Source organism: Anomaloglossus baeobatrachus, chromosome 8 (genome assembly GCF_048569485.1).
Source record: "Anomaloglossus baeobatrachus isolate aAnoBae1 chromosome 8, aAnoBae1.hap1, whole genome shotgun sequence".
Classification (NCBI taxonomy): Eukaryota; Metazoa; Chordata; class Amphibia; order Anura; family Aromobatidae; genus Anomaloglossus; species Anomaloglossus baeobatrachus.
Window position 1 is genome coordinate 261118649 of NC_134360.1, and position 27240 is coordinate 261145888.

Below are 27240 nucleotides of genomic sequence, written 5' to 3' on the forward strand. Positions count from 1 at the left end.
GAGTTATTCATCAGGGAGAGGTATATGGAGAACAGCTTAGAGCCATAAGTGTCATGTCTCCACCAGAGTCTGTGGCTGTGATTTCTGCTCCGGCCACCAAGTGGCACCGTATTCGCGCGGTGGCAGTGATAGAGGCGGAGTCAGTACAAGTAGCTCTGGTGAGCGCAGTCTCCGTCGATCCGCCAAGCTTGGTATGACTGCTGGTGTGTGCCTTCCAAGTGAAGTTATCAACTTCCAGCCTATGGGAATGCACCACACCCTTCCTATACCTTCAGTGGTCTGCTGCTCCCTGCCAGATATAGTCAAGGTATTACCGCTTGTCTCTGGTTCATACCCTGCTCTGTATATTGATCCCTGTGTTTTTGACCTCTACTTGATCTCTGACGACTCTCCTGCCTGCTATTTTTTGTACTTCACTGCCATTTCTGGTTTGACCTTGGCCTGATTTGCTGACTACTCTCTTGCCTGCTGATTTTGTCCCTTTTTGTTTCTCCTGATTTGACCCTGCCTGATGACCACTCTTCTCTGGATTGCAGCCTTGCATAGGCAGCGACCTCCTGGACCCTGTAGTAATTCCAGATCCCTGTACAAAGGTTAAAGGGTTTCGAGGTTCTCAAGATCCTGCTGAGTGAGCGGCTAGCCTCTAGTCTGTCTGTGACAGCCATCCTGAGACTGTGGTCCTGGGCAGGCATTACAATAAGTGCATGATCCAAGTGCGTGCTAGCTCAAGGCTTTCACATTGTCAGCAGTGCCCGGCAATAGTTATTAAGTGCTGCTCCGTTCCGTACATACCGTATTTCAGCCGGAGGTGATAATAGCTGATCAGTGGAGGTGCCGGTTGTCGGACCTCCACCAATCTTATAGCGATGAGGATATGAAGCCAATATAAAAGTACTGGACAATCCCGTGAATGAAGGATGTAGGATGAGAACATGAAAACGACACCCCGAGGTGCAGAACGCCTGTAGTGATGGGTTCTTGTAGTCCGATATCTGTTGACAGCAGAATTTAGGGCACAATGACGGGAGTGTCACAGTGGTGAGATGTTTACGTCATGTGTCTCGAGAACTTTCTAAAAGGGACCCGCAGACGCTGATCACGTGGGATTATACAGGAGGGATCGAGCCTCATAATAATGAGATGTTCTCGCTGGCTGGCATCTAATTCTCGTGGAATGTCATCATGTTACAACCTGAATTTTGTTGGATCAGTCACTCATAGAATTACTAGACCCTTGAAATAGAGTTCTAAGACGTTGTAAAGTATTTATATCAGGAAATGATTATACGGAGACAGGCCGCAGAGCGTACGGTGAGTGCGCATCACCTAAATATCTGAAATTACCAGTTCTCAGCTCTGATTATCCACTTAAGGATGTGTTCACTGTCTGGTGTTGGAAAATAAATGCGTTGTAACATGTGCAGGCAGATGAAAATGGATCGTTTCCTGAGCAGGCTTACCTGTAATGAACCGGTGCTTGTATATTAGAGAGCTGGATTAGTTCAATCGGGAGAAATGATGGGAGAAAGTCAAAGGGTATGTGCACACAATGGGCCCAATTCATCAAAGCTTTCACAATTACAATTCTGGTGTAAAAGCTTTGATAAGTCGTAACATTTTGTGAATCTTGCATTTTCACAGCGGTTTCTCCTAGTTCTGACAAAACGGGCGGCACTTGGGCTGGATGGGTGCGTCATGAGTGGGATGCCACAGCTTGTCTAGTTCATGACGAGCGATTGTGTTCTGTACTCCAGAAATCTCCCCCCCCCCCAGCACCCGCTGCAGTCCCAGGGACTGCCCTGGAGAGGTACCTGGTGTCTACCGGCAGCCCAGCCTATCCTCACCATTAGGGGTTCTAGTGAAGACCCGGTAGACACTTAGTCAAGCCCTTCCAGGGTAAGATGGGCCCGTGATGCAGTGCTTCCACACCCACCAAAGTGACAGCACAACACTGAGAAAGTTTTTAGTTTTAAAGGGGCTGTTCACTACTTGCACAGACCCTACTCCTTCCCCTTGTTCACTCCATGAAAATAAATACATTTGTCTATACTCACCTCCGGTGCGTCTTCAGTTCCAGCAATGTCTGAAGTCACGTTCTCGGGGCCCATGTGACATTGTTATGACACGTAAGCTCCGCGACCAATCAGCACTCTTCATCTCTTTTTCCCGCCATTGGACATTTGAGCAGGATGTGATCCCTGCTTTGACTACCTACTTAAATGTCCGAAGGCGCAATGAAAGAAGTCGGCACTGATTGGTTGCGGGGCTTGCGGGTCATAATGTCACATGGGTCCCGGGAATGCAGCTTCAGACATCGCTGGAACCGCATCGGAGGTGAGCATAGGCTTATTTATTTTTACGGGGGCGAACAAGACGAATGTGTAGGGGTTGTCCAAATAGTGGACATGCCCTTTAATGATGTGCATGTTCTAACTTAAGTGACAAGAAACTGGTCCCTACCTCTGAAGCGTCCTTGGCTGTCTGCCTCTGTCTGGGCGCTACAGCCATCATACAATAGTAAAGATGCTGAGTGGCGGAGCGCTTACTGCTGCGAGCCAAGTGTACCTCAGCTTTGGGCAACGCCAAGAAAGAGATTGTGTTTGGGGCATATTTTGTATTAAAACAGATTAAAATAAAACTTTTAGGCCCTGTGCACACACTGCAGTTTTGCCGTGGTTTTGCTGCATGAATTGCTGCAGAAAATGTGTTTAACCTTTCTGCGGTCGTTCCCCAGCAAAACCTATGGTAAAAAAAAAAGGTGTGCGCACACTGCGTTTTTTTTCCCTAAGGTTTTGCTGCAGGATTTCTGCAGCAAAAAGAATGTGCATGTCACTTCTTTTCCGCAGGTACCTGCGTTTTTTGCCATAGATAATGATGACATCCCGCAGAGACCAACCTGTGGAAAAATTAAAAGACAAGATCGGACATTAAAAGATCATCCTCATAATCAAAATAATTGAAGGTCTGTCCCAATACTAGAATCAATTATAAATATGAGCAACAATAGGGAAATTAATGACCATAGTAAAGTATCAGAGTATAGAAAAAACTCCAAAAAATGTCCAATTTTTGGTAAATATCAAATATCTTTATTAATACAAAAGACTAAAAATCTCACACCAATAACAGAGGACAGTAATAATACAAAAGTAGTGCAGGTTGCGGAGTGAAGTATTCCAGATAAAGATATCTGCTATAAGTGGATCAGGAATGGGGAATTACTGCACACAGGTGCAGAAATTAACCAGGTGTTTGCTGGAAAAGTCACTACATGCAGCTATAATAAGGTTCATTTTATTACCCATGTAAGACTCTATAAAGAATCCCTCTAAATATAATGCATAGTGCATTTGCTGCATGGAGTGACAACTTCCAGCATCACATATCAGCTAGTTGGCATATCAAGCAAGTGCTTACCCATCCTGGTCCACAGACAACAGATAACAAACGCGCCCCAACGCGTTTCGTGGTCTTCCTCAGGGGGCTGCGACATGGTGTGGAGCGGGGTCAGGGTTTTATACTATGAAGGATGACTAAAATCCAATGTGGTCGCGTGCGGGGCGGGACTCATCAGAAGGGCTCCAGCGTCAGGCATTCCCGGAAATGACACGGGCATTACACTATGCCCGCCCCATCCCGTTTCCGGAAGCCGTCGTCACGGAAACCACATCAGTGAGTGACACAGCGCATGGAAAAATTGCAGCAAAACCGCAACAAACCGAAGTAAAACTGCATGCGGTTTTCAAGTACGGTTTGCTGTGTTATTTTTCCGCGGGTGCGGTAATCTTTCAGAGTCTGCAGAATTTTCTTAAGAAAATTAAATTTTCTAGTGCGCACAGGGCCTTACTGTACATGGGCTTCAAGCGGATGTCTGATTTTTCTCATACGCAAACAAAAAGTCTAATTTTCATCAGTATTTTGGATCAGATTTTCTTCAGTGTTTGGTCAGTTTTTACTATCCGCGTTTCATAATTTTTTTTTATTTCTTTTGTTTCTTGGCATATGAGATGTTTTCTCACCCTTCTGTTATCAAACAAACATGAGAATTGGATCGCTCACTGATGGAGTGTATTTTTCATGCACCCGTAGACTTGTGCATTGGCGAGTTTGATCTGTGACTCTGGAATTAGACATGTCTCTTTGCCTTGGTGCCGCCATCGTCCAGAAATTCCAGCGCAGTCCGTGTAAATAGGGCTTTTTTTCATCATGTCGATAAAAAAATGAAGGTGCCTGTGATTTTTTGAAGCTGAAGAACCTTATACAGATAATTTTGACTGTAATATTCCTCATTTTACTGTAGAGTGAATGCCGCTGATGTCTTATATCACAATTATGGGCTGTAGACACACATTACTTGTAAGCTTAGTAATGTTTATAAAGGTTTTCCAATTTGTCCATTAATTATTGTCTGTCCGTGATTTTTTGATTGAGATGCCACATCTGTGGCGCCCTCTTGAGGATGGACTGATCCCGCCGCTTGCGCCCCCCGGTGGTTTGGAGAATTGATCGCACATGAAGAGTAGTAATGTGCTGATCTCCAGTGAATGAATATCTAAACGGCACCAAAGACCACGTGGATTTCCTGACAGTTTTATAAAATGAATTTGCTTGTAATTAGTATTAAATACTGTGGTTGCATATTATCATTATTGGGGCCGTCTGGATTCTAAACCTGACTATGTCTTTTACTATTTGTGACCTGGTTATATGTTAAAGGGGTTGTCCACTACTTTTACATTATCCTTATGATATTTCATCAATGTCTGATCGGCCGTGGTCCGACACTCGGCTTTCCCGCCAATCAGCTTTTCTCAGTCCCGGCAGTGATAGCGGACAGCTGGAAATTCTCAGCTCCAGAGCTGTTCCATCTTCTGATAGTGGCTGCGGCCGGGTGCTGCACATCTGCTTCCTATTGATTAGAATGGGAGGCGAATGTGCAGTACCCGACTATGCCCAGAAGACGGAGCAGCTCCGGAACTGAGCATTTACGGCTTCCTGCTGCCACCACCGAGACTGAGAACAGCTGATTGGCCGGGGTCCATCAACCGACACCCAATCAGACATTGCTGACCTATCCTATGGACAGACTATCAATGTAAAAGAAGTGGACAACCCCTTTAAGTTATTGATTCAAATAGAAGAACAGAGTGATCCAGCTCCATTACTAATCATTCTGTAGCATTAGGGCTCATTCACATGACCGTTTCGTTTGTCCTGGTCAGTTCCTGTTTTTTTGCGGACCCACGGACAGGACCATCTTTTCAATGTCTTTTGTGTAGGATCGGATGGCACACGGAAGAACTTCCGTATGCATCCGATCCTACAAAAAAAACACATCGGATGCTGTATGTCCGTTCCATTATTATGGCACATGTCCTATTCTGTTCCGTAATAACGGACCGTGACTCAATACAAGTGAATGGGTCCACAAAATCCCCGGAAGCCGCACAGAAGCACTTCCGTGTGACATCCGTTGGGTGCCCGTGCAGTCTGTGTCCCGCTACAGCTCCAGTCCCGCGGCTGCCCTCACAGCAGTGTCAGCATCTGCCCGCACTGTAGGGTGTCCTCAGCTGCCCACACTGCAGTGTCAGCTGCCACGGGGATGACAAGCGCTGCCGTCAGGAGGTTAGTAAAGTTCCTTACCTGTGGTGATGAAGTCCTGCTCTCCTGACGTCAGCGCTGTCACTGTCTTCCATGACCAACGCTTGTCACACCACCTCTCGCGGGCGACCCGAGACTGTGACTAGAGGTGACGTCACGGGCTGCTCGCGATACTTGGTTTGTGAAGGCGGCGGTCATTGAACTCAGTGACAGCACTGCTGTAAGAAATTCAGCGATCACCACAGGTAATGTACCTCGCTAACCTCCTGAAAGCAGCGCTCGTCATCCCCTGCAATGACCTGCGCTGACCTATTGATGTTGGCTCAGGTCACTGCACTACTCTCCCAGCCAATGGGGAACATTCTGTTCTTCATTGACTGGGACATTGACTATGATATGGATCGTCGTGGGACCCCCTTGGATTACACCAGACCTGGATTTGTTTTTCTAATAAATTGGTGAAAGAGGAAATGTTTTGGGGACTGTTTTTTTCCAAATAAAAATGTGTTTGTCGTCTTTTTTTTTTTTATTATTGACTGGGTTGGTGATGTCGGGTGTCTGATAGACGCCTGACATCACTAACCCCAGGGCTTAATGCCAGGTGACATTACACATCTGGTATTAACCCCATATATTACCCCGTTTGCCACCGCACCAGGGCAACTGGATGAGCTGGGACGAAGCATCGGGATTGGCGCATCTAATGGATGTGCCACTTCTGGGGTGGCTGTTGCCTGCTATTTTTAGGCTGGGGAGTGTCCAATAATAGTGGACCTCCCTAGTCTGAGAATACCAGACCACAGCTGTCCGCTTTACCTTGGCTGGTGATCCAATTTGGGGGGGACCCCGTGTTTTTTGTTTCTAATTATTTATTTTAATTTAAAATAACAGCGTGGGGTGCCCTCTGTTTTGGATTACCAGCCAAGGTGAAGCTGCCAGCTGTGGTCTGCAGGCTGCAGCCGTCTGCTTTACCCTAGCTGGCTACAAAAGATAGGGGGGACCCCATGTTGTTTGTTTTTTAATTATTTTTTTGCCTAAATACAAGGCTTGGCACCCTTTAGTGCCATATGAAAGTCACTAAAGTGTGCCAGCTTAGAATATGCAGGGGGGTAGGACATTATATATGTCTTTCTCATCAATCTATCTATCCATCCATCTATCTATCTATCTATCCCTCTATTCATTCATTCATTCATTCATTCATCCATCTATCTCTCTGTCTCTATATCTATCCATCTCTATACCTACTCATCTATTTATATTTCTTGCTGCTTCCGTTTTTTGCGGTCCGCAAAAAAAATGGAAGGCACACGGATGACATACTGACCGGAAAGGAACGGAAACGGATGTCACACGGATGCATCCGTGAAGAAAACGGACCTTTGTTTGCGGACCGCAAAAACGGATCGGTCGTGTGAATGTAGCCTGAATCACATCCTTTAAAAACAGTGAATAATTCGATAATATAAGCAAAAAAGAACACTGTCTGCGTTCTTGGTGTTGATATTATTGTATTTGTAATTTGCATTGGTAATATCAAGACTAAAGCGGGGTTTACACGCTGTGACCTCGCTAGCATCGGCACCCGGCCCCGTCTTATGTGCGATATTGTGTGATCGTTGCCGTAGTGAACATTATCGCTACGGCAGCGTCACATGCACTAACCTGTTCTGCGATGTTGCTCTGGTCGGCGAACCGCCTCCTTTCTAAGGGGGCGGTTCGTGCGGCGTCACAGCGACGTCACACGGCCGGCGGCCAATAGAAGCGGAGGGGCGGAGATGAGTGGGACGTAACATCCCGCCCACCTCCTTCCTTCCGCATTGGCGGTGGAGGCAGGTAAGGAGATGTTCCTCGCTCCTGCAGTGTCACACACAGCGATGTGCGCTGCCGCAGGAACGACGAACAACATCGCTAATAAGCAGAAAACTATTTTTGTTTTAGGATGACCTCTCCGCGGCAAACGATTTTGACCGCTTTGCGATCGTTTAAGGTTGCTCATAAGTGTCACACGCTGCGATATCATTAATGACGCCGGATGTGCGTCACTAACGACGTGACCCCGACAATAATTCACTAACGATATCGCAGCGTGTAAACCCCGCTTAAGAATGCAGGCAGTGGATACAATGTGTTTCTTATGTTAGGTTATTGATGTAGACTTTAATTACTGTTACTATCCTCCTTCCATTTTGCTTTTTCCCCCCTATTTAGTCCATACATCAGTGTGCAACTGTAACGGCCACTCCCAGCGCTGTGTGTTTGACCCAGAATTGCAGGCGCAGACAGGTTCTGGATTCCGCTGCATAGACTGTAATGGAGGCAAAGATGGTCCAAACTGTGAGAAATGCAGAGAGGGGTACTACCCACAACAGGACGGTGCCTGCACACCCTGTCACTGCCATGATACAGGTATGTTATGAAGGAGGATAATAGCTAGGGCATGGTGAAGGATCAATAAGCAAGTGATGGCTGCAGAGTGACGCGTGCCACGGTTACTGACTGTACGTGGTCTGTGGTTTCCCTGCAGGTTCTCTTGGCTCTCGGTGTGATACCTATGGACGGTGTAACTGTAAGCCTGGTGTAATGGGTGAGAAGTGTGACCGATGCCAACCTGGCTGGCATTCATTCACTGAAGATGGATGCAGGTAAATATAATGTGAATGAAGCTGAACTAACTGAGCTGCCATAATAATCAAGATAAAGCAAGATATTTTATACAAAACTGACATTATTGTATCTGAAGGTTAAAGAGGCAAATAACGCCTCCAGAGCTGTAGCGTGGAGGCATGAGATGTCCATGACTGAACTAAAGTCAAGCTCAACAACATGATAGACCGCTATGGAAAAAAATATTTGGCTCCACTCCTGAAGACTTAAAGGGAACCTGCCACCAGAATTTTCGTAATTAAACTAAAAGACTCCCCTTCTGGAGCTCCTGGGCTGCATTCTAGAAAGGTTCCTCTTGCTACTGCCCCCCTTTCAGAAATAAATAAACACTTTATAAAACCTTACCTTTTGGTATGCTAATGATATTTTCTGGCCACGGGGGTGGGCTGTATTGCGTCCGTTATTCCCCCTCCTGCTGCTGTTCGCCATCCCCCATTGTTCATTTACATACATGAGGCCGTCGCCCTCATGTAACGCAGTGCTCCTGAGTTCTTGCGCATACCCAGTGGCACTATCACGAGTCTGAGCATTGTGCAAACTGCGAGTGTCGCGGGCGGAGGAGGGGACGCTGCGCTCTCCCACTGCTCGGGTCCAGCTGCTGCTGCGGCTGCTGCTCAGTGGTGGCTCAAGCGGTGGGCCGGATCCCGGGGACTCGAGCGGCGTTCCTCGCCCGTGAGTGAAAAGGGGGGAATTGATTGTGGGGATTTGATATTGTCCGTGACACCACCCACGGTTGTGGTGAGATTGGTGACACCACCGCTGCTCTAGACGGGGATCCCGGGAGCGATGACAGGGAGCAGCCTGGATGTTAGTTCTCCCCTCCGTGGGTAGGGGGTTGGTTGTCCCGGGGCCCGGTGAGGGGGTAGGAATGGATTGCAGGCGGGTTACGGGGCCTGGTGAGGTGCAGGGTCGCGGGGGCAGCGCTGTGCCGCACGGCACGGTGGTACTCACTCAGCCAATGATGAACACAGAGTCTACGGTAAAACAAACGGCTGGATGGACGGGTCCCACAGACGGCTGCGGTGTTGTTTCTGCCGGCAGGTTGATGGTGACTGCCTTTCCCTGCACCTGTGTAGTGTGTACGGTTCCAATGGGTTCCCACCGGTAACCCGCTCCCCAGCTTGGATATGTGCTGAGGGAGCCCCTTTTGCCCGCAGACTCTGGCCCTGGGAACTTTAGCCTTGGCGGTGACTGTGTTTCCCTCTCTCGGTTGGACTGTTGCCTTCTGTCTGGACTTGCTGGCTTCTCTTTGCGTACCGGTCCGGTACCGCCGGGCCACCGCCCATCCACGGTCCTTACGGCTAGCTCCAATAGGCCACTCCTGCAGACGGTCACCACCGTCTGCCAACCTTGCTGATCCGTCCGGGCCACACACCCGGACCAACTTCAGGCTCCTCAACTGCCACTTCACTCCTCTCACTTTCACTTCCAAACTCTATCTGCCTGCTTTTCCCGCCTCCAGGACTGTGAATTCCTCGGTGGGCGGGACCAACCGCCTGGCCCACCCCCTGGTGTGAACATTAGCCCCTGGAGGAAGGCAACAAGGGTTTTTGTCTGACTTTGGTGTGCCTGACCGGGAGTGTGGGGTGTGTTGGTGTAGTTGGTGAAGTTATTGCACAGGCGCGAGATTATGGGTGGCACGAGATTATGGGCGGATACTTGGATGACGCTGGTGATGACATTCACAGCGCCGCCCATAATCTTGCGCCTGCGCAATAACCTCACCAGTGCTCGCAGTTTGCACAATGCTCAGTCGCACGATAGTGCCATTGGGCATATGTGAGAACTCAGGGGCACTGCGTTACATGAGGGCGGCGGCCTCATGTATATAAATGAACAATGGGGGACAGCGAACAGCGGAAGGAGGGGGAATAATGGACGAAAAACAGCCCGCCCCCGTGGCCAGAAAACATCATTAGCATACCAAAAGGTAAGATTTTATAGTGTGTTTATTTAGGTTTGAAAGGGGGGCCAGTAGCAAGAGGAACCTTTCTAGAATGCAGCCCGGAGCTGCAGAAGGGGAGTCTTTTAGAGTAATTGCGAAAATTCTGGTGACAGGTTCCCTTTAAAGATCCCCTTCTGAGAAACTATAAGATCTGTCCCTGAGGACTTGAAGGTCCACCCACAAGAAACTAGAAGATATATCTCTGAGGACTTGAAGGTTCACCCATGAGAAACTAAAAGATCTGCTCTGGAAAATTTGATGGTCCTTGCTGTAGAAGCTAGAAGATCTGTTCCTAAGTACTTGAAGGTCCAGCCATGAGAAACTACAAAATATGTCTCTGAGGACTTGAAGGTCCATCCACAAGAAACTCGAAGAGCTGTTCCTCAGTACTTGAAGGTCCACTACAGAAAAACTAGATCTATCTCTAAGAATTTGAACATCTATCCTTAAGAAACTAGAAGCTGTGAATTTTACATTTTTTTTCCATATTCTAATCATCCTTAAGTAACAAGCACCCAGCAAGCACATGGACTACAAAGTCCTATCAACCAATAGCCAGGGCTGTTAATACCAATGCACAGAAGCTAAAAGCCCCAATATATACATAATTTATGACACAATATATGATTTAGCTACTTCACATTAATCCCTGCATCTTGGAATTTCTGCTAAATACGACTTACTGTAATATTACATTATCCCTTTGTTTTCTCCATATTTCAGACGACAAGGCTGCCAATGTGACCCGGCAGGCAGCGGCCAAGGATGCGACAGGGCAGGACACTGCGTCTGCAAATCCCAAGTCTCTGGCGAGAGCTGTGACAGGTAATGTCATTGTTTGGAGATTGATTTATTTTCCTAAGATCTGATAAGATGAGGGAAAACCTGGATAAATAACAATGTACATATATAAATATATGGCACTGCTGTAATGACTAGCAAAAACCCAAGATATACAACTGTGTGAAATGAAAAATAAAAGTTATTGATGAGGGAATGCAGCCACTCAAAAATTATTTTTCCCATAAGACATGTTTTTATTGTGCAAAAAGTATTAAGAACAACCATATACAGTACCTATTTAATATCAGCGCACTTATGTAAATAAATTAAAATGTTAAAAAATTGCGTAAAAAATAGTTTTTTTTACATTTTGGATCTTCGTTCTGAATAACATCAGTGCACAGAATCTTCAGCTGCATAACTCCAGGTTCGTGGTGTTATTTGCAGGTGTAAGCCGGGGTACTATGACTTGCAGGCCGGCCGATCGGAGGGTTGCCTGCAGTGCTTTTGCTATGGCCATTCGGCGACTTGCCGCAGCTCCACTGACTATAGCCGGAGTGAGATCACAGCTTCTTTTGAGAAAGGTTTGTTACAAAGATGTCTTTATTATCGTCCTATATTTCCTCGCTGTGCGCTGCCTCTCCATGGGAAATTCCTCCAGGCAGTCCGGTCTCTGTGTGAAGCCTTCCTATAGCTCCTTATATTGACGTACTATGCTGCACTTTGCTGGTGATAACTTCATATTCTTTTTTTTTTTGTTTTGCAATTATTCACTGTCTAAAGGAAAAAAGTTAAAAAAAAATTCCGCACCCCAAAAAATTGCAGTTTGTGGATGAGATTGCGATAAAACTGACCTGCTTAGTTGTAGATTTTATGCCAAATATTTCAGAATAGGACACTATTATCATCACACACATCCCTCTGAACGTCGCACGTTTGTCTGATTTTATATCTCTCCTATTCCCTGTAGATGTGGAAGGCTGGACCGCAGTCCTAAAAAATGGCTCCCCCGCTCCAGCGCCTGTCCGCATGTCTCGCCATCATAAGGAGGTGTATCTAGCATCACGACAACTGGAACCCCTGTATTTCAGCGCCCCAGGTAATGTAATGCATGGTATATGACTGGTATTCCTTGGCTAGTTCACTAACTACATAGATCATATTTATTGGAATTATAGCGAAAGATTAGCGGACAAATGCTGTAATTAATATTTCCACCATTCATCTCATAAACTCCATTCACAAGTACTACCACCCAAAGCCCAACCGAGAAGATCAGTGATTTGACAAGTTTTTAGCAGCCTGTCTGTTGGATGAAAGAAACTAATAAACTCAAGCCGAAAATTAGGATATATACATTACTTGTGGAAAAGTATCGGGAATCAGGTCCTAATCTGTGAATTAAGGTTTTCATTTAGTACCACATATAACCTACGGCTTCTTGTCCCCGATGCATAACATCCGGCCCCTCACCCCCAGTGTATAACCTCCGGACCCCGGTTTATAACATCCAGCCCCTCACCCCTAGTGTATAACCTCCAGCCCCCAGTGTATAACATCCAGACCCTAACCCCCAGTGTATAACCTCCGGCCCCTGGTGTATAACATCCGGCCCCTCACCCGCAGTGTATAACATCCGGCCCCTGGTGTATAACATCCAGACCCTCACTCGCAGTGTAAAACCTCCGGCCCCTGGTGTATAACATCCAGACCCTCACCCGCAGTGTATAACATCCGGCCCCTGGTGTATAACATCCAGACCCTCACCCGCAGTGTATAACCTCCGGCCCCTGGTGTATAACATCCGGCCCCTCACCCGCAGTGTATAACATCCGGCCCCTCACCCCCAGAGTATAACATCCGGCCCCCGGTGTATAACATCCAGACCCTCACCCGCAGTGTATAACATCCGGCCCCTGGTGTATAACATCCAGCCCCTCACCCCTAGTGTATAACCTCCAGCCCCCAGTGTATAACATCCAGACCCTAACCCCCAGTGTATAACCTCTGGCCCCTGGTGTATAACATCCGGCCCCTCACCCCCAGTGTATAACATCCGGCCCCCGGTGTATAACATCCAGACCCTCACCCGCAGTGTAAAACCTCCGGCCCCTCACCCCTAGTGTATAACCTCCAGCCCCCAGTGTATAACATCCAGACCCTCACCCCCAGTGTATAACCTCCGGCCCCTGGTGTATAACATCCGGCCCCTCACCCCCAGTGTATAACCTCCGGACCCCGGTTTATAACATCCAGCCCCTCACCCCTAGTGTATAACCTCCAGCCCCCAGTGTATAACATCCAGACCCTAACCCCCAGTGTATAACCTCTGGCCCCTGGTGTATAACATCCGGCCCCTCACCCCCAGTGTATAACATCCGGCCCCCAGTGTATAACATCCAGACCCTCACCCGCAGTGTAAAACCTCCGGCCCCTCACCCCTAGTGTATAACCTCCAGCCCCCAGTGTATAACATCCAGACCCTCACCCCCAGTGTATAACCTCCGGCCCCTGGTGTATAACATCCGGCCCCTCACCCCCAGTGTATAACATCCGGCCCCCGGTGTATAACATCCAGACCCTCACTCGCAGTGTAAAACCTCCGGCCCCTGGTGTATAACATCCGGCCCCTCACCCGCAGTGTATAACATCCGGCCCCTGGTGTATAACATCCAGACCCTCACCCGCAGTGTATAACCTCCGGCCCCTGGTGTATAACATCCGGCCCCTCACCCCCAGTGTATAACATCCGGCCCCCGGTGTATAACATCCGGTCCCTCACCCCCAGTGTATAACATCCGGCCCCCGGTGTATAACATCCAGACCCTCACTCGCAGTGTAAAACCTCCGGCCCCTGGTGTATAACATCCGGCCCCTCACCCGCAGTGTATAACATCCGGCCCCTGGTGTATAACATCCAGACCCTCACTCGCAGTGTAAAACCTCCGGCCCCTGGTGTATAACATCCAGACCCTCACCCGCAGTGTATAACATCCGGCCCCTGGTGTATAACATCCAGACCCTCACCCGCAGTGTATAACCTCCGGCCCCTGGTGTATAACATCCGGCCCCTCACCCGCAGTGTATAACATCCGGCCCCTCACCCCCAGAGTATAACATCCGGCCCCCGGTGTATAACATCCGGCCCCTCACCCGCAGTGTATAACATCCGGCCCCTGGTGTATAACATCCAGACCCTCACCCGCAGTGTATAACCTCCGGCCCCTGGTGTATAACATCCGGCCCCTCACCCCCAGTGTATAACATCCGGCCCCCGGTGTATAACATCCGGTCCCTCACCCCCAGTGTATAACATCCGGCCCCCGGTGTATAACATCCAGACCCTCACTCGCAGTGTAAAACCTCCGGCCCCTGGTGTATAACATCCGGCCCCTCACCCGCAGTGTATAACATCCGGCCCCTGGTGTATAACATCCAGACCCTCACCCGCAGTGTATAACCTCCGGCCCCTGGTGTATAACATCCGGCCCCTCACCGCAGTGTATAACATCCGGCCCCTCACCCCCAGAGTATAACATCCGGCCCCCGGTGTATAACATCCAGACCCTCACCCGCAGTGTATAACATCCGGCCCCTGGTGTATAACATCCAGACCCTCACCCGCAGTGTATAACCTCCGGCCCCTGGTGTATAACATCCGGCCCCTCACCCGCAGTGTATAACATCCGGCCCCTCACCCCCAGAGTATAACATCCGGCCCCCGGTGTATAACATCCAGACCCTCACTCGCAGTGTAAAACCTCCGGCCCCTGGTGTATAACATCCGGCCCCTCACCCCCAGTGTATAACATCCGGCCCCTGGTGTATAACATCCAGACCCTCACCCGCAGTGTATAACCTCCGGCCCCTGGTGTATAACATCCGGCGCCTCACCCCCAGTGTATATGTACCGCCCTGGGGCTCGGCCGGCTGCCGAGCCACTCAGATCCGTGCTCGTCGGTGGGTGGCTCGAGCTCCTCACTGACCCGGGGGTCACGTCGCTCTGAAAAGGGGGGTTTGGCGCTATACGTAGCGACTTCGGTGGGGAGGATCACGGCCGGGGCCGCGGTTGTTTGGAGATTAAGTTCGTAACGCCACCCACGGGTTGTGGTGAATGGATGGACACCACCGCTGCCATTGACTAGGCTCCCGAGGACGGTGTTGCGCAGCTTGGTGTTGACCCCTCCGTGGGTAGGGGAATGATGGTCCCAGGGGCCTGAGGGAGGTGCTGAGGCGGGAGAATGGATGATGCTGGTGTGTCGGTGCAGTGTGGCGCACTATTACAAGCAGGCTGGAGTCTCTGGTAAACCAAACGGGATGGTGACCGGTGCCCACAGCCGGCTGCAGTTTTCCCCTTATCAGGTTGGTGGTTTCCGCTTTTCTCCTGCACCTTACTTATGTAGAAAACGTTGACTCCTATGCCTAAGCAACGGTAGTCCGCTCCCCGGCTTGGTATGTGCCGGGAGAGCCCTCTTTGCCCGCAGACGTTGGCCCCTCGGGTCTCTATGCCTGGGCGGTGGCTTTACCCTAATGGTTGGGCTGTTGTCTTCAGTCGGGTCTTACGTGGGACAGGTCCTTAAGTCCAGTCCTCAAGCAGTTGATTTGACTGAGCCCGGTCGTTTCTGGGCCTTGTACTGGGTCTGAGTACCCCTCCTGGTGCTCCGGTTTCCAATCGGTTCCCCGGTTCGGTACCGGCGGGTCACCGCCCATCCCCGGTCCTTACGGTTCCACTGGCTGTAATTCCAGCTCCTGCCGGCGGCCACCACCGTCTGCCTCCTTGCCAGAGGTGACTGGGCTCCAACCCAGACACCTGGTGTAGACTATGGCAGACCTTGGCACAGGTCTGCCCTTGAACTTCACTCCACTCCACTGTCAAGACTAATCTCCACTGTTTTTCCCGCCTCAGGGCCTGTGAACTTCTCGGTGGGTGGAGACAACCACCTGGCTCCGCCCCCTGGTGGGAACATCAAACCCGGAGGTTTTGTAGTTTGGCTGCTGTCACCTTTTTAAGGGGGGGAGGCGTGTGTGTATGGGACTACCCGTGACAACCTGGCTAGTCCAGGGCGTCACATATAACCTCTGGCCCCTCATCCCCAATGTATAACATACGGCCCCTCATCCCCATTGTATAGCATCCGGCACCTCAACCGTATTGTATAACATCCGGCCCCTCACTCCCATGGTATAACATCCGGCCCCTCACCCCCATTGTATAACATCCGGCCCATCACCCCGATGGTATAACATCCGGCCCCTCGCTTCCGATGTATAACCTCCAGCCTCTCATCCCGGTGTATAACCTCCAGCCCCTTGCCACAATGAATAACTTCAAACCCCTCACCGTGGTGTATAATCTCCAGCCCTTCACCCCCGGTGTATAACCGCCAGCCCCTTGCCACCTGGTATACAACCTCCGGCCCTAGTCCCTGGTCTATAACCTCTGGTCCCTCGCCATGCCATCTGCCTTTACTAACATGAAAGAATGACTGGTGGTAAAGAGCTCATTGATACCAGTGCGGTCAAATAAAAGAAGCCACCTATGTAACAAGTCAGTTTACGACATTTTTTTCCTCCTAAATATTCCCCTTCTCCTGTGAGTGATATTATTGAAAAGTGGAAGGAACAGCAGCAGCTCAGCCATCAAGTGAAGACCCCGTGAAGTTACAGAGCAGGGTCACCAAGTGTTGAGGAGCAGAGGGCATAAAAGTCACCAATGCTCTGATGACTCCATAACTGCAGAATGCAGACCTCCTCTTGTATTATAATCCGCACATAAACTGTGTGAGAGGAACTTTAGGACATGGGTTTCCTTGGCCCAGTAACTACTTGCAAGCTACTACCAAGCCCAATGCCAATTGTTGGATGACGCCATGACTGGGTTGTGGAGCAGTGAAATGGTGTTCTTTGACGTGACGGATCATGCAGTCTGAGTTTGGTGAATTACAGGGGAACGTTACCTGCCGGATTGCATTGCGCCAGCTGTAAAGTTTGGCGCAGGAGGGATAATGCTATGGGCTTGTTTTTCACGGTTGACTGAGGCCCCATTGTTCCTATGAAGGAAAATCTTAATACTTCACTATATAAGACAATTTGGACAGATTTGTAGGAACAGTTTTGGAAAGGCCCTTTTCTGTTCCAGCATGACCGTGCCCAGTACACAAGGTCCATAAAGTCATGGTTGGAGGAGTTTGGTCCGGAAAATCATGACCGGACGTACAGAGCCTGGACCTCAACCCCAGCTAACACTTTTGGGATGAACTAGGCCAGAGATTGTGATCCCGAACCGCTCCTCCAACATCAGAATCTGACCTCACAAATGCTCTTCTGGATCATTGGGCAAAAATTCATACAGATACTTCCAAAATGTCGTAGAAACCCTTCCCCGAAGAGCGGTAGACTTACTAGCTTCAAATAGGTCAACTTCACATTGAAGTCTATGGATGTAGAATGGGAGGTCAGAAAAGCTACAGGAGGCGTAGTTGGGAGAGAGCAAAAAACCTGGAGTCCATTAAGTGCTGTAGTCAAATATTTCAGACAAGACATTTTTTCCTTTGGGTTTTTCCAGGATTTTAATGTCTGAGCTTTGTCTTTTGCAGGTGCTTTCTTAGGAGATCAGTCTCTGAGCTACGGCCAGCTGTTCTCCATAACTTTCCGCGTGGATCGAGGACGTCACCGGGCCGGTGCTGAAGATTTAATACTGGAAGGAGGAGGATTGAGGGTGACGGCGCCACTTACCTCATCCAAAACGTCCCTGCCCTGCAGACTATCCCAGACTTATCCCTTCAGGTGAGGAGACGCTACTGACTTGTGATACAGTTAGGTCCAGAAATATTTGGACAGTGACACAAGTTTTGTTATTTTAGCTGTTTACAAAAACATGTTCAGAAATACAATTCTATATATAATATGGGCTGAAAGTGCACACTCCCAGCTGCAATATGAGAGTTTTCACATCCAAATCGGAGAAAGGGTTTAGGAATCATAGCTCTGTAATGCATAGCCTCCTCTTTTTCAAGGGACCAAAAGTAATTGGACAAGGGACTCTAAGGGCTGCAATTAACTCTGAAGGCGTCTCCCTCGTTAACCTGTAATCAATGAAGTAGTTACAAGGTCTGGGGTTGATTACAGGTGTGTGGTTTTGCATTTGGAAGCTGTTGCTGTGACCAGACAACATGCGGTCTAAGGAACTCTCAATTGAGGTGAAGCAGAACATCCTGAGGCTGAAAAAAAAGAAAAAATCCATCAGAGAGATAGCAGACATGCTTGGAGTAGCAAAATCAACAGTCGGGTACATTCTGAGAAAAAAGGAATTGACTGGTGAGCTTGGGAACTCAAAAAGGCCTGGGCGTCCACGGATGACAACAGTGGTGGATGATCGCCGCATACTTTCTTTGGTGAAGAAGAACCCGTTCACAACATCAACTGAAGTCCAGAACACTCTCAGTGAGGTAGGTGCATCTGTCTCTAAGTCACCAGTAAAGAGAAGACTCCATGAAAGTAAATACAAAGGGTTCACATCTAGATGCAACCCATTCATCAATTCCAAAAATAGACAGGCCAGAGTTACATTTGCTGAAAAACACCTCATGAAGCCAGCTCAGTTCTGGAAAAGTATTCTATGGACAGATGAGACCAAGATCAACCTGTACCAGAATGATGGGAAGAAAAAAGTGTGGAGAAGAAAGGGAACGGCACATGATCCAAGGCACACCACATCCTCTGTAAAACATGGTGGAGGCAACGTGATGGCATGGGCATACATGGCTTTCAATGGCACTGGGTCACTTGTGTTTATTGATGACATAACAGCAGACAAGAGTAGCCGGATGAATTCTGAAGTGTACCGGGATATACTTTCAGCCCAGATTCAGCCAAATGCCGCAAAGTTGATCGGACGGCGCTTCATAGTACAGATGGACAATGACCCCAAGCATACAGCCAAAGCTACCCAGGAGTTCATGAGTGCAAAAAAGTGGAATATTCTGCAATGGCCAAGTCAATCACCAGATCTTAACCCAATTGAGCATGCATTTCACTTGCTCAAATCCAGACTTAAGACGGAAAGACCCACAAACAAGCAAGACCTGAAGGCTGCGGCTGTAAAGGCCTGGCAAAGCATTAAGAAGGAGGAAACCCAGCGTTTGGTGATGTCCATGGGTTCCAGACTTAAGGCAGTGATTGCCTCCAAAGGATTCGCAACAAAATATTGAAAATAAAAAATTTTTTTGGGGTTTGGTTTATTTGTCCAATTACTTTTGACCTCCTAAAATGTGGAGTGTTTGTAAAGAAATGTGACAATTCCTACAATTTCTATCAGATATTTTTGTTCAAACCTTCAAATTAAACGTTACAATCTGCACTTGAATTCTGTTGTAGAGGTTTCATTTCAAATCCAATGTGGTGGCATGCAGAGCCCAACTCGCCAAAATTGTGTCACTGGCCAAAGATTTCTGGACCTAACTGTAAGTTTCCCGGTATTTCCCACTATAAGTCACACTTATAGAACTGTGTTTTCCCTACAGATTGGATGAACTCTCTTTCAGCCCGTGGGCTCCTAAAATCAGTCATTTTGATTTTCGCCGTCTTTTAAGTAATTTGACGTCCCTAAGAATTCGCGCTACTTATGGAGAATACAGTAAGTTCCCATGTCTCCCTGTGCAGTCCTATGGAGCCTCGATGAGCTGGTTATTGGGCCCTCTAGTGGTAGGATCGGTGACTACTGATTTCTAAAATGCACAAGAGAAGTTATTATTTTTATTATTATTATTCATTATTATTATTAATTTAGAGCCACAAAGGTATCTTTAAAATAGCTTTATTAGACTTGGCCAAACATTAGCTAGCAAATAACGAGGTCTTTCAGGGAAATTTAAAGAAGTAGCATCCACTCAGACAGATATAACTCAAACAATACCAAGTAATTAATGTGAACAAGTGTCTGATATTCATATTATAATACAAGGTACAGGACAGAAAGTGCAAGTCCATTATAATACATTGTAAGGTACCTAATAGCAGTAAAAAGATGTTTTACCCATAATATAATGGTAAAGCGATATACCGTGTGCCTGCCAAGACGTTAATGCAAGTTTCGCACGGTCCGCTTCTTCAGGAGGTCTGTTTTCTCTTTATAAAGCCAAACTTAATTGGATATATACAAGCTGAGAAATAAAATATTTTTTTGAAGAGGCTTGTATTGTATGGTATCATGCAGTGGTATTGTAGGTCTATGTGTGGGATCTTAATTGACAATCTTGAGACAAATAAGATTTAGCATTGGCGTCTCTGCAGAGTGACACCTACTCACTCTCTGTCCCGGCAGGGTTGCGTCCTCCCCGCACTTCCCCATGTGCTGCTGCCTCTTTCCCCTCCCGGGCCCTGTACGTGCGGCACAGAGTACCTGGGAGTGCACCTAAGATGCATGCACGCACTCCAACTCTCCTCTTAAAGTGCTGGCATGCTATTTCCAGGTAATGCCTCTCAGCCAATGGCTGAGAGGCATAGTGCATTGAGGCATCCTCCCATTAGGGGAGGTCCTGCGCAACACATTCAGTTAGTCCGTACACCAGTCTGCTAGCTAGGTGTCAGCTCCCGTTATCCCTGTGTCTGTCACCTGTACCTGCCTTCCCATACCTGTCCGTACCTGCCTGGCCAGCTCGCCTAAGTCACCCCGCCTGTACCTGTCTACACCTGCCCTGGGGGTCAGCTGCCACAGTCCAAGTCACTGCCCTGGGAGTGGTACCTGGTGTCCGCCTCATGGTGGGTGCTTCATTAAGCCCCTCCCACTAAAGGTAAGCTTGGGTCCCCCTGTGGTCCATTGAGTCCACTAATCCTGCTCGCTGCCCCTACACCGGCTGTGAGCGTTACAGAAGTTTTCTTTTGTTGCTGTGTAGACCCGATCATGGCAGATGCAGTTTACAGTTCACATTTTAATTAACCAAAATGGTAGTTGTGTGGGGAGAGGGGTAATAGGACCCTTCCATTGCTCCTATTACCCCTCTCCCCACAGTTTACAGCAGCAGTTTACATCCCAGATGAACAAAGGGTTGGGCATGCTGTAATTCAGTAGGCCCAGTCCTTATTTCCCCCAACATTTTCCTTTGACTTAGGACTATGACACAATGCAATACACAATAGATAGTCAAGCACTTGTGCAAAAACTGGCTCCTAATACTTTCAGATATTTTAATAATAAAAAGTATGAAAAAGAGGACCGTCATCCATCACGCCGTCTCAACTTCTTTCTGTTTCTGCAGGAATCCCTCAAACGCTTGCTGGCTTCCCCTTCCGGTGGGGGATGGGGGGTAGTTGTGAGGTGGGGGGATAGTTGGGGGGGGGGAGGTGCCCACTACAAACAATCAGATTGGCTTCAAATTGATTTACATTCCCCTGATCAGGAATAAATAATGTGTCTTTAGAATGTTGGATTGATACAGAAAACATTGTATATTCTTACCTGTGTTTGCAATCTCCAGGCACAGGATACCTGCAGAGTGTTGCCCTCACCACCGCTCGCCCTGGTCCGGAGGACTCCGCTCCATGGGTGGAGAAGTGTGAGTGCCCTGTGGGCTATAGAGGAGACTCCTGTGATCAGTGCACCCCCGGATACTATAGAGAATCTCCAGCACTCGGGGCATTCAGCCCTTGTGTCCCCTGCAGATGCCAAGGTGGAGGCCGGTGTGACCCAGAAACTGGTAAACATCTCAAGACGTTGATGTTTGGTCATGAGGTTCCTTACGCTCAGTTTTGATGACTTGTGTTGATCATTCATCAGGTGACTGTTATTCTGGTGATGAGAATCAGAACATTGACTGCGCTGATTGCCCACATGGACAGTATAATGACCCGCGGGACCCCCAGAGATGCCTATCGTGTCCTTGTGGTTCTGGCATAGGATGCTCATTGTCTCCTGAGACTCAGGAACCCGTGTGTGACCACTGTCCTGTAGGCCTAAGTGGTGAGTAGCAAGGCGGGCTGGAAAGGGGTCAGCTGTCACATGGCAGAGGAAGAATGGTCTGAATGTAAAATAGATCTCCTCCAGAAGGAAGAAAGCTTCCTCCACCGTCCACCCTTAATAAAGGATAGTTTTCATAATAATGGTCAAGCTTTGAAGGCCACAGTTAGGGTTATACATCCAGTAAGATGCAAAAGATTCAGCTGAAAATGTGCAGGTTGGTGTAGATTGTGCAGTCAACTGTAACCATCTAATTATATGGGTCTATTAACAACCCCCAAACCAGGTCCTCGCTGTGACCTATGTGCGGATGGATATTTTGGGGATCCAGAAGGACAACGTGGACCACAACGTCACTGCCGGCCTTGTGCATGCAACAACAATATCGACCCTAACGTCCCGGGAAACTGTGACGGGGTGACCGGAGAGTGCCTGAAATGCGTCCATAATACAGCTGGATTCCACTGTGACCGCTGCAGAGAGGGACACTTTGGTAACGCTTTGGATCCAAACCCTGAACGCAAATGTATAGGTAATGTCCATTATCATACTAATGTGTGGGTGCATTCCAGTGATTGGGCTGTTTTGGGGGCTCAGTGGGTTTGCTTTAATGCCGCGCAGCAGCGGAGGCCTTGGTTTGAATCTCACTAGGACCATTCTGTATAAGTGCTTATATGTTATCAATCTAAATTTATAGGTTTTCCTTTTGTTTCTCCCAACCCTGAAAAACACACTTAAAGGGAACCTGTCAGGTGCAATATGCCCCTGGCCCACGAGCAGTTCTGGTGTATACTGCTAATCCCTGCCTAACTGTATCTAGTAGCATAGATAAGGGGATCTATAGAAAAAGTATTTCTAAAGATCCTTTATGATATGCTAATGAGCGCTGGGTCTAGTTGCAGGGGTGTTATATCCCCAAACTAGCTGCCCTCTTACCATGTTAGCACGCCCACAGGGGCCTGCATGGCATGGTGGTGGTCCGCCGCCAGCCAATGTAGCATAACTACAACCAAACAGAGAAAGGGGATCCGGCGCGATCTGAGAGGGGCATGCATCATAGAAAAAGTGCAAAGTCACAGATTATTCCAACTGTACTATAGTACAAAATAGCAAATAATTGATCCATTTTTTGAGCCGCCCCTGCCGCGTCACGGCAAATCTCAATAGGGGGGTCCTACTCTATATTCTGTATTTCATGTGCCCTGCGGCCTCCTAGATAAATTAAAAGCAGAACCATATTACAGCACACCTGTGTATAACCGCTACCATGTCGCAGCAAGAGGCAACTGCGGATAAAAGGCAGCCGAGGCCCCAGTGAGCGCAGCAGACGCCACACACGGTTTTCTCTTTTTCATAGATATATTATAGCGCAAGATAAAACTTTCTGTAGTGGAAGTTGGTTTTCTGATTCTTTGCGTTAGCTCCAAGGCTCCCTCTAGTGGTGGCTGCAGGCAGAATGTTTCGACTTAAAGGGGTTTTCCCATGAGCAAAGTCTATTTAAATAATAGGAATAATAATAAGTTCCACAGTTGGATGTGTTTAAAAAAAACAATGTTCCTGTGCTGAGATAATCTTACATATGTGTCCCTGCTGTGTACTGTGTAATGGCCGTGTCTGACTGTCACAAACCACCGGGGGGGTCACTCAGAAATCCCCCGCGCTGGCTACCAGTACGTCACAATCGGGGGGTAACAAGTGGGGGGGTCACCCCTCCTTTATACCTCCCGACCGACAGAGCACGTGACGCGCTCTCTAGCGCCCCTCTTATAGTCAGGCCAATTATGGAATTGCCCGACAATAAGCAAGGAGGCCGCTATACTACTTATGCCGATTATTGAAGGGTCCCCGGTGAGAGTAGGGTATATATTCCCCCGACCTCCGCGGGCGGAATATATAAAACCTCCCTGAATCTCACTGGCCTCCCCACAATAATCCTTGGCACAATTCGCTGCCACCAACCGATTTACGGTAACTATTAGCCGAACACACAGACGTGGGATTCAAGATCGAGATAACAGAACAGCCCAAGATTAATTATATAATTTAATCAGCCTAAAGCACACTAGAAACTACAATATATACAATAGGGAATCTACAGAATATACATATGTCAGAGTACAGTTACAATCAAAGCATGGGTTACAAACAGGCATACACAGTTCCAGCAGTTACCTTGTTGCGTCTGGCCACAGGGGGGCGCTGTAGACCAGGTTTCCAGGAACTCCCACAGATGTTTCCTACACGTGCCCCCAGCGAAAGAACACTGGAAAATGGCCGAAGTAGGGTTATCAACCTGGACAAATCCAGGTCCCCTCCTACCTTCGTGACCTCAGAGGGAGCACTGCTCCACCCCTGGCTGGAGTTATGGACAAAATCCACAACATGGAATATGGCCATAACTTGGCCTGGGAGCGTCGTAGGCGGACGCCAATGCTCTCATTGTGACAGTTATGAATTTAGCTACAGAACGAGGGGACTCATGACCTGTCTGCCAGTTCCCCATTGGCTGATATCACGCCTGGGGCATTTCCCAATGTCCTGCTCCCATAAAAAGGGTGTGCCGGCATCGTCCGCATGCGGAGACACCATTTTTATGGTTGCCATATTTATCGGAAATATGGCTTGCGAGATATGAACCATTTTTTACTGGAGTCGTTCTGTCTGCTAGTTCCATAGCCTTGCTAATGAGATACAACTCTTGTTACAGGGTGACGGCAGGGAGTCATCCTGTGTCCATTGTTCCCACACCACCTCATCTCCATATCACAGGAGATGGCCATGGGATTTGTTGCTAAACCAGTTGTGTGAAGGAAAGGGGGGGTGACACCAGGAGAGGGCTTCCTGACATACTTGAATATCATGATTTATCGTCATATCTCCGGATTTACCTCACACGTCCCCCCTTTTGAGGGCGCTAGGGGGCAGCACACTCCGGTGTTCCCCCGTGCGCCCGTCCGCGACCTCTCCTTGTCGGGACAGCCCGTCTGCGTTACCGTGGTCACGGCCCCTTTTGTGGCGAATGGTGAAGTTGTATTGCTGGAGCGCAAGGCTCCATCGCAACAATCGCCCATTCGTCCCAGAGACGGTGTGCAACCAGCTGAGGGGATTGTGGTCCGTCTCCACGATGAAGTGGCGCCCGTATAGATAGGGTTGCAGACGCTGCAGGGCCCACACTATGGCCAGGCACTCCTTCTTCATCGTGGAATAGGCAACTTCCCTTGGTAACAGCTTCCTGCTCAGGTACAAGACTGGGTGCTCTTGGCTCGCAGAGTCCACCTGGCTGAGCACCGCACCGAGGCCGAAGTCACTGGCGTCGGTCTGTACTACAAACGGCCGCGTGAAGTCGGCTGCCTGTAGCACGGGCGGGCTGGACAGGGCGTCCTTTAGGGCCCGGAAGGCTGTCTCGCAGTCCATTGTCCAATCGACTGCAGAGGGCAGCTTCTTCTTGGTGAGGTCCGTCAAGGGCTTTGCCAGGCTACTATAGCCTGGGACAAACCTCCTATAGTACCCAGCGGTCCCCAAGAAGGACATCACCTGCTTCTTGGTCCTGGGGGTGGGCCAGGATGCGATGGCTTCCACTTTCTCAGGCTCGGGCTTCAGTGTTCTCCCACCTACCCGGTGACCGAGGTACTGGACCTCGCTCATGGCCAGCTGACACTTTCCCGGCTTGATGGTCAAACCTGCCCGGTGGATCCGCCTGAGCACCTGTGCTAGATGCTCTAGGTGGTCCTCCCAGGTGGGACTGAAGACGGCAATGTCATCCAGGTACGCGGCCGCGTACCCTTCAAGTCCCTTGAGCAGGGTGTTGACCATCCGCTGGAAAGTGGCAGGGGCATTCCTCATCCCGAATGGCATCACCGTGGACTCGTACAGTCCAAATGGGGTAATAAAGGCAGAGCGTTCCCTGGCCTTGCGAGTCAGGGGGATCTGCCAATATCCCCGGCTCAGATCCATGATGGTCAGGTACTGAGCCCCGGCCAACTGATCGAGCAGGTCATCGATGCGTGGCATTGGGTACGCATCGGCGACCGTGACCGCATTGAGCCCCCTGTAGTCCACGCAGAACCGAGTGGTTCGGTCCTTCTTAGGGACGAGGACTACAGGCGAGGCCCAAGCGCTGTTGGATGCCTGGATCACCCCCAGCTTCAGCATCTCGTCAATCTCCTGGCGCATGTGTTGCTGCACCTCCAGGGAGACCCGATATGCTGAACGCCGGATCGGGGGATGATCCCCAGTGTCCACGTGATGGACAGCCAAGTCAGTCCTTCCGGGCTGGTTGGTAAACAACCCCCGGAAGGGGAGGAGGGTGGCCCACAGCTGGGACCGTTGGTCTTCCAAGAGCTGGTGGCCAACCTCCACATCCTCAATGGATCCGCCTGCCCTAACCTGGGCTAGCATATCCAAGAGGGTTTCCGCTTCTCCCTCCTCGGGCAGGTTGCACACGGGGAGCGCACATGCCTCCCGCTCATGATGTGCCTTCATCATGTTCACATGGAAGGGCTTCCGCCTTCCACGGGCAGGGTCCAGGGTGACCAGGTACGTTACAGGGTTGAGCTGCTGGTACACGAGGTATGGGCCTTCCCAGGCTGCCTGAAGCTTGTCCTGTGGTACGGGGACCAGTACCCACACCTTTTGACCCACTTGGTAGGTCCTCTCACAAGCGTTCTGGTCGTACCAACGCTTCTGATCGGCCTGGGCTTGAGCCATATTGTCGTGTACCAGTTGCGTCAAGGCCTGCATTTTGTCCCGGAAGCGCATGACATACTCGATAACCGACACTCCAGGGGTGGCCAAATCCCCTTCCCAAGCCTCTTTCACCAGAGCCAGGGGGCCCCGCACACGTCGCCCGTACAGGAGCTCAAACGGTGAGAATCCTGTTGAGGCCTGTGGAACCTCCCGGTAAGCAAATAACAGGTGTGGGAGATACCGCTCCCAGTCACGCCCATGGGAGTCGACCAACATCTTAAGCATCTGCTTTAAGGTGCCATTGAACCGCTCGCACAGGCCATTAGTCTGTGGATGGTACGGGCTGGCCACCAGATGTCGCACCTGGACTTGCTTACAGAGGGCCTCCATCAGCTGGGACATGAATTGGGTCCCCCGGTCAGTGAGCATTTCCTGGGGAAAACCCACTCGGGAGAAAATCTCCAGCAATGCGGTGGCCACCTTGTCAGCCCGAATGGACGACAAGGCCACTGCTTCTGGGTACCGGGTGGCATAGTCCACTACCGTCAGTATGAAGCGTTTCCCGGAGCTGCTGGGGATGGCCAGCGGGCCGACCAGATCCACA

At 49.3% G+C, this 27240-nt stretch overlaps 1 protein-coding gene across 1 annotated transcript in view; it reads left to right on the top strand.

The window, feature by feature from the left end:
• Window positions 1-27240, top strand: part of LAMC2 (laminin subunit gamma 2) — an 81931-nt gene that overhangs the window by 18775 nt on the left and 35916 nt on the right. The window contains exons 2-11 of the mRNA XM_075320610.1: window positions 7813-8010; window positions 8129-8246; window positions 10937-11038; window positions 11444-11580; window positions 11967-12095; window positions 17593-17782; window positions 19519-19631; window positions 21472-21690; window positions 21771-21953; window positions 22237-22482. Of these exons, the coding sequence (XP_075176725.1) occupies window positions 7813-8010; window positions 8129-8246; window positions 10937-11038; window positions 11444-11580; window positions 11967-12095; window positions 17593-17782; window positions 19519-19631; window positions 21472-21690; window positions 21771-21953; window positions 22237-22482 (1635 nt within the window). The remainder of the gene's footprint in view (window positions 1-7812; window positions 8011-8128; window positions 8247-10936; window positions 11039-11443; window positions 11581-11966; window positions 12096-17592; window positions 17783-19518; window positions 19632-21471; window positions 21691-21770; window positions 21954-22236; window positions 22483-27240) is intronic.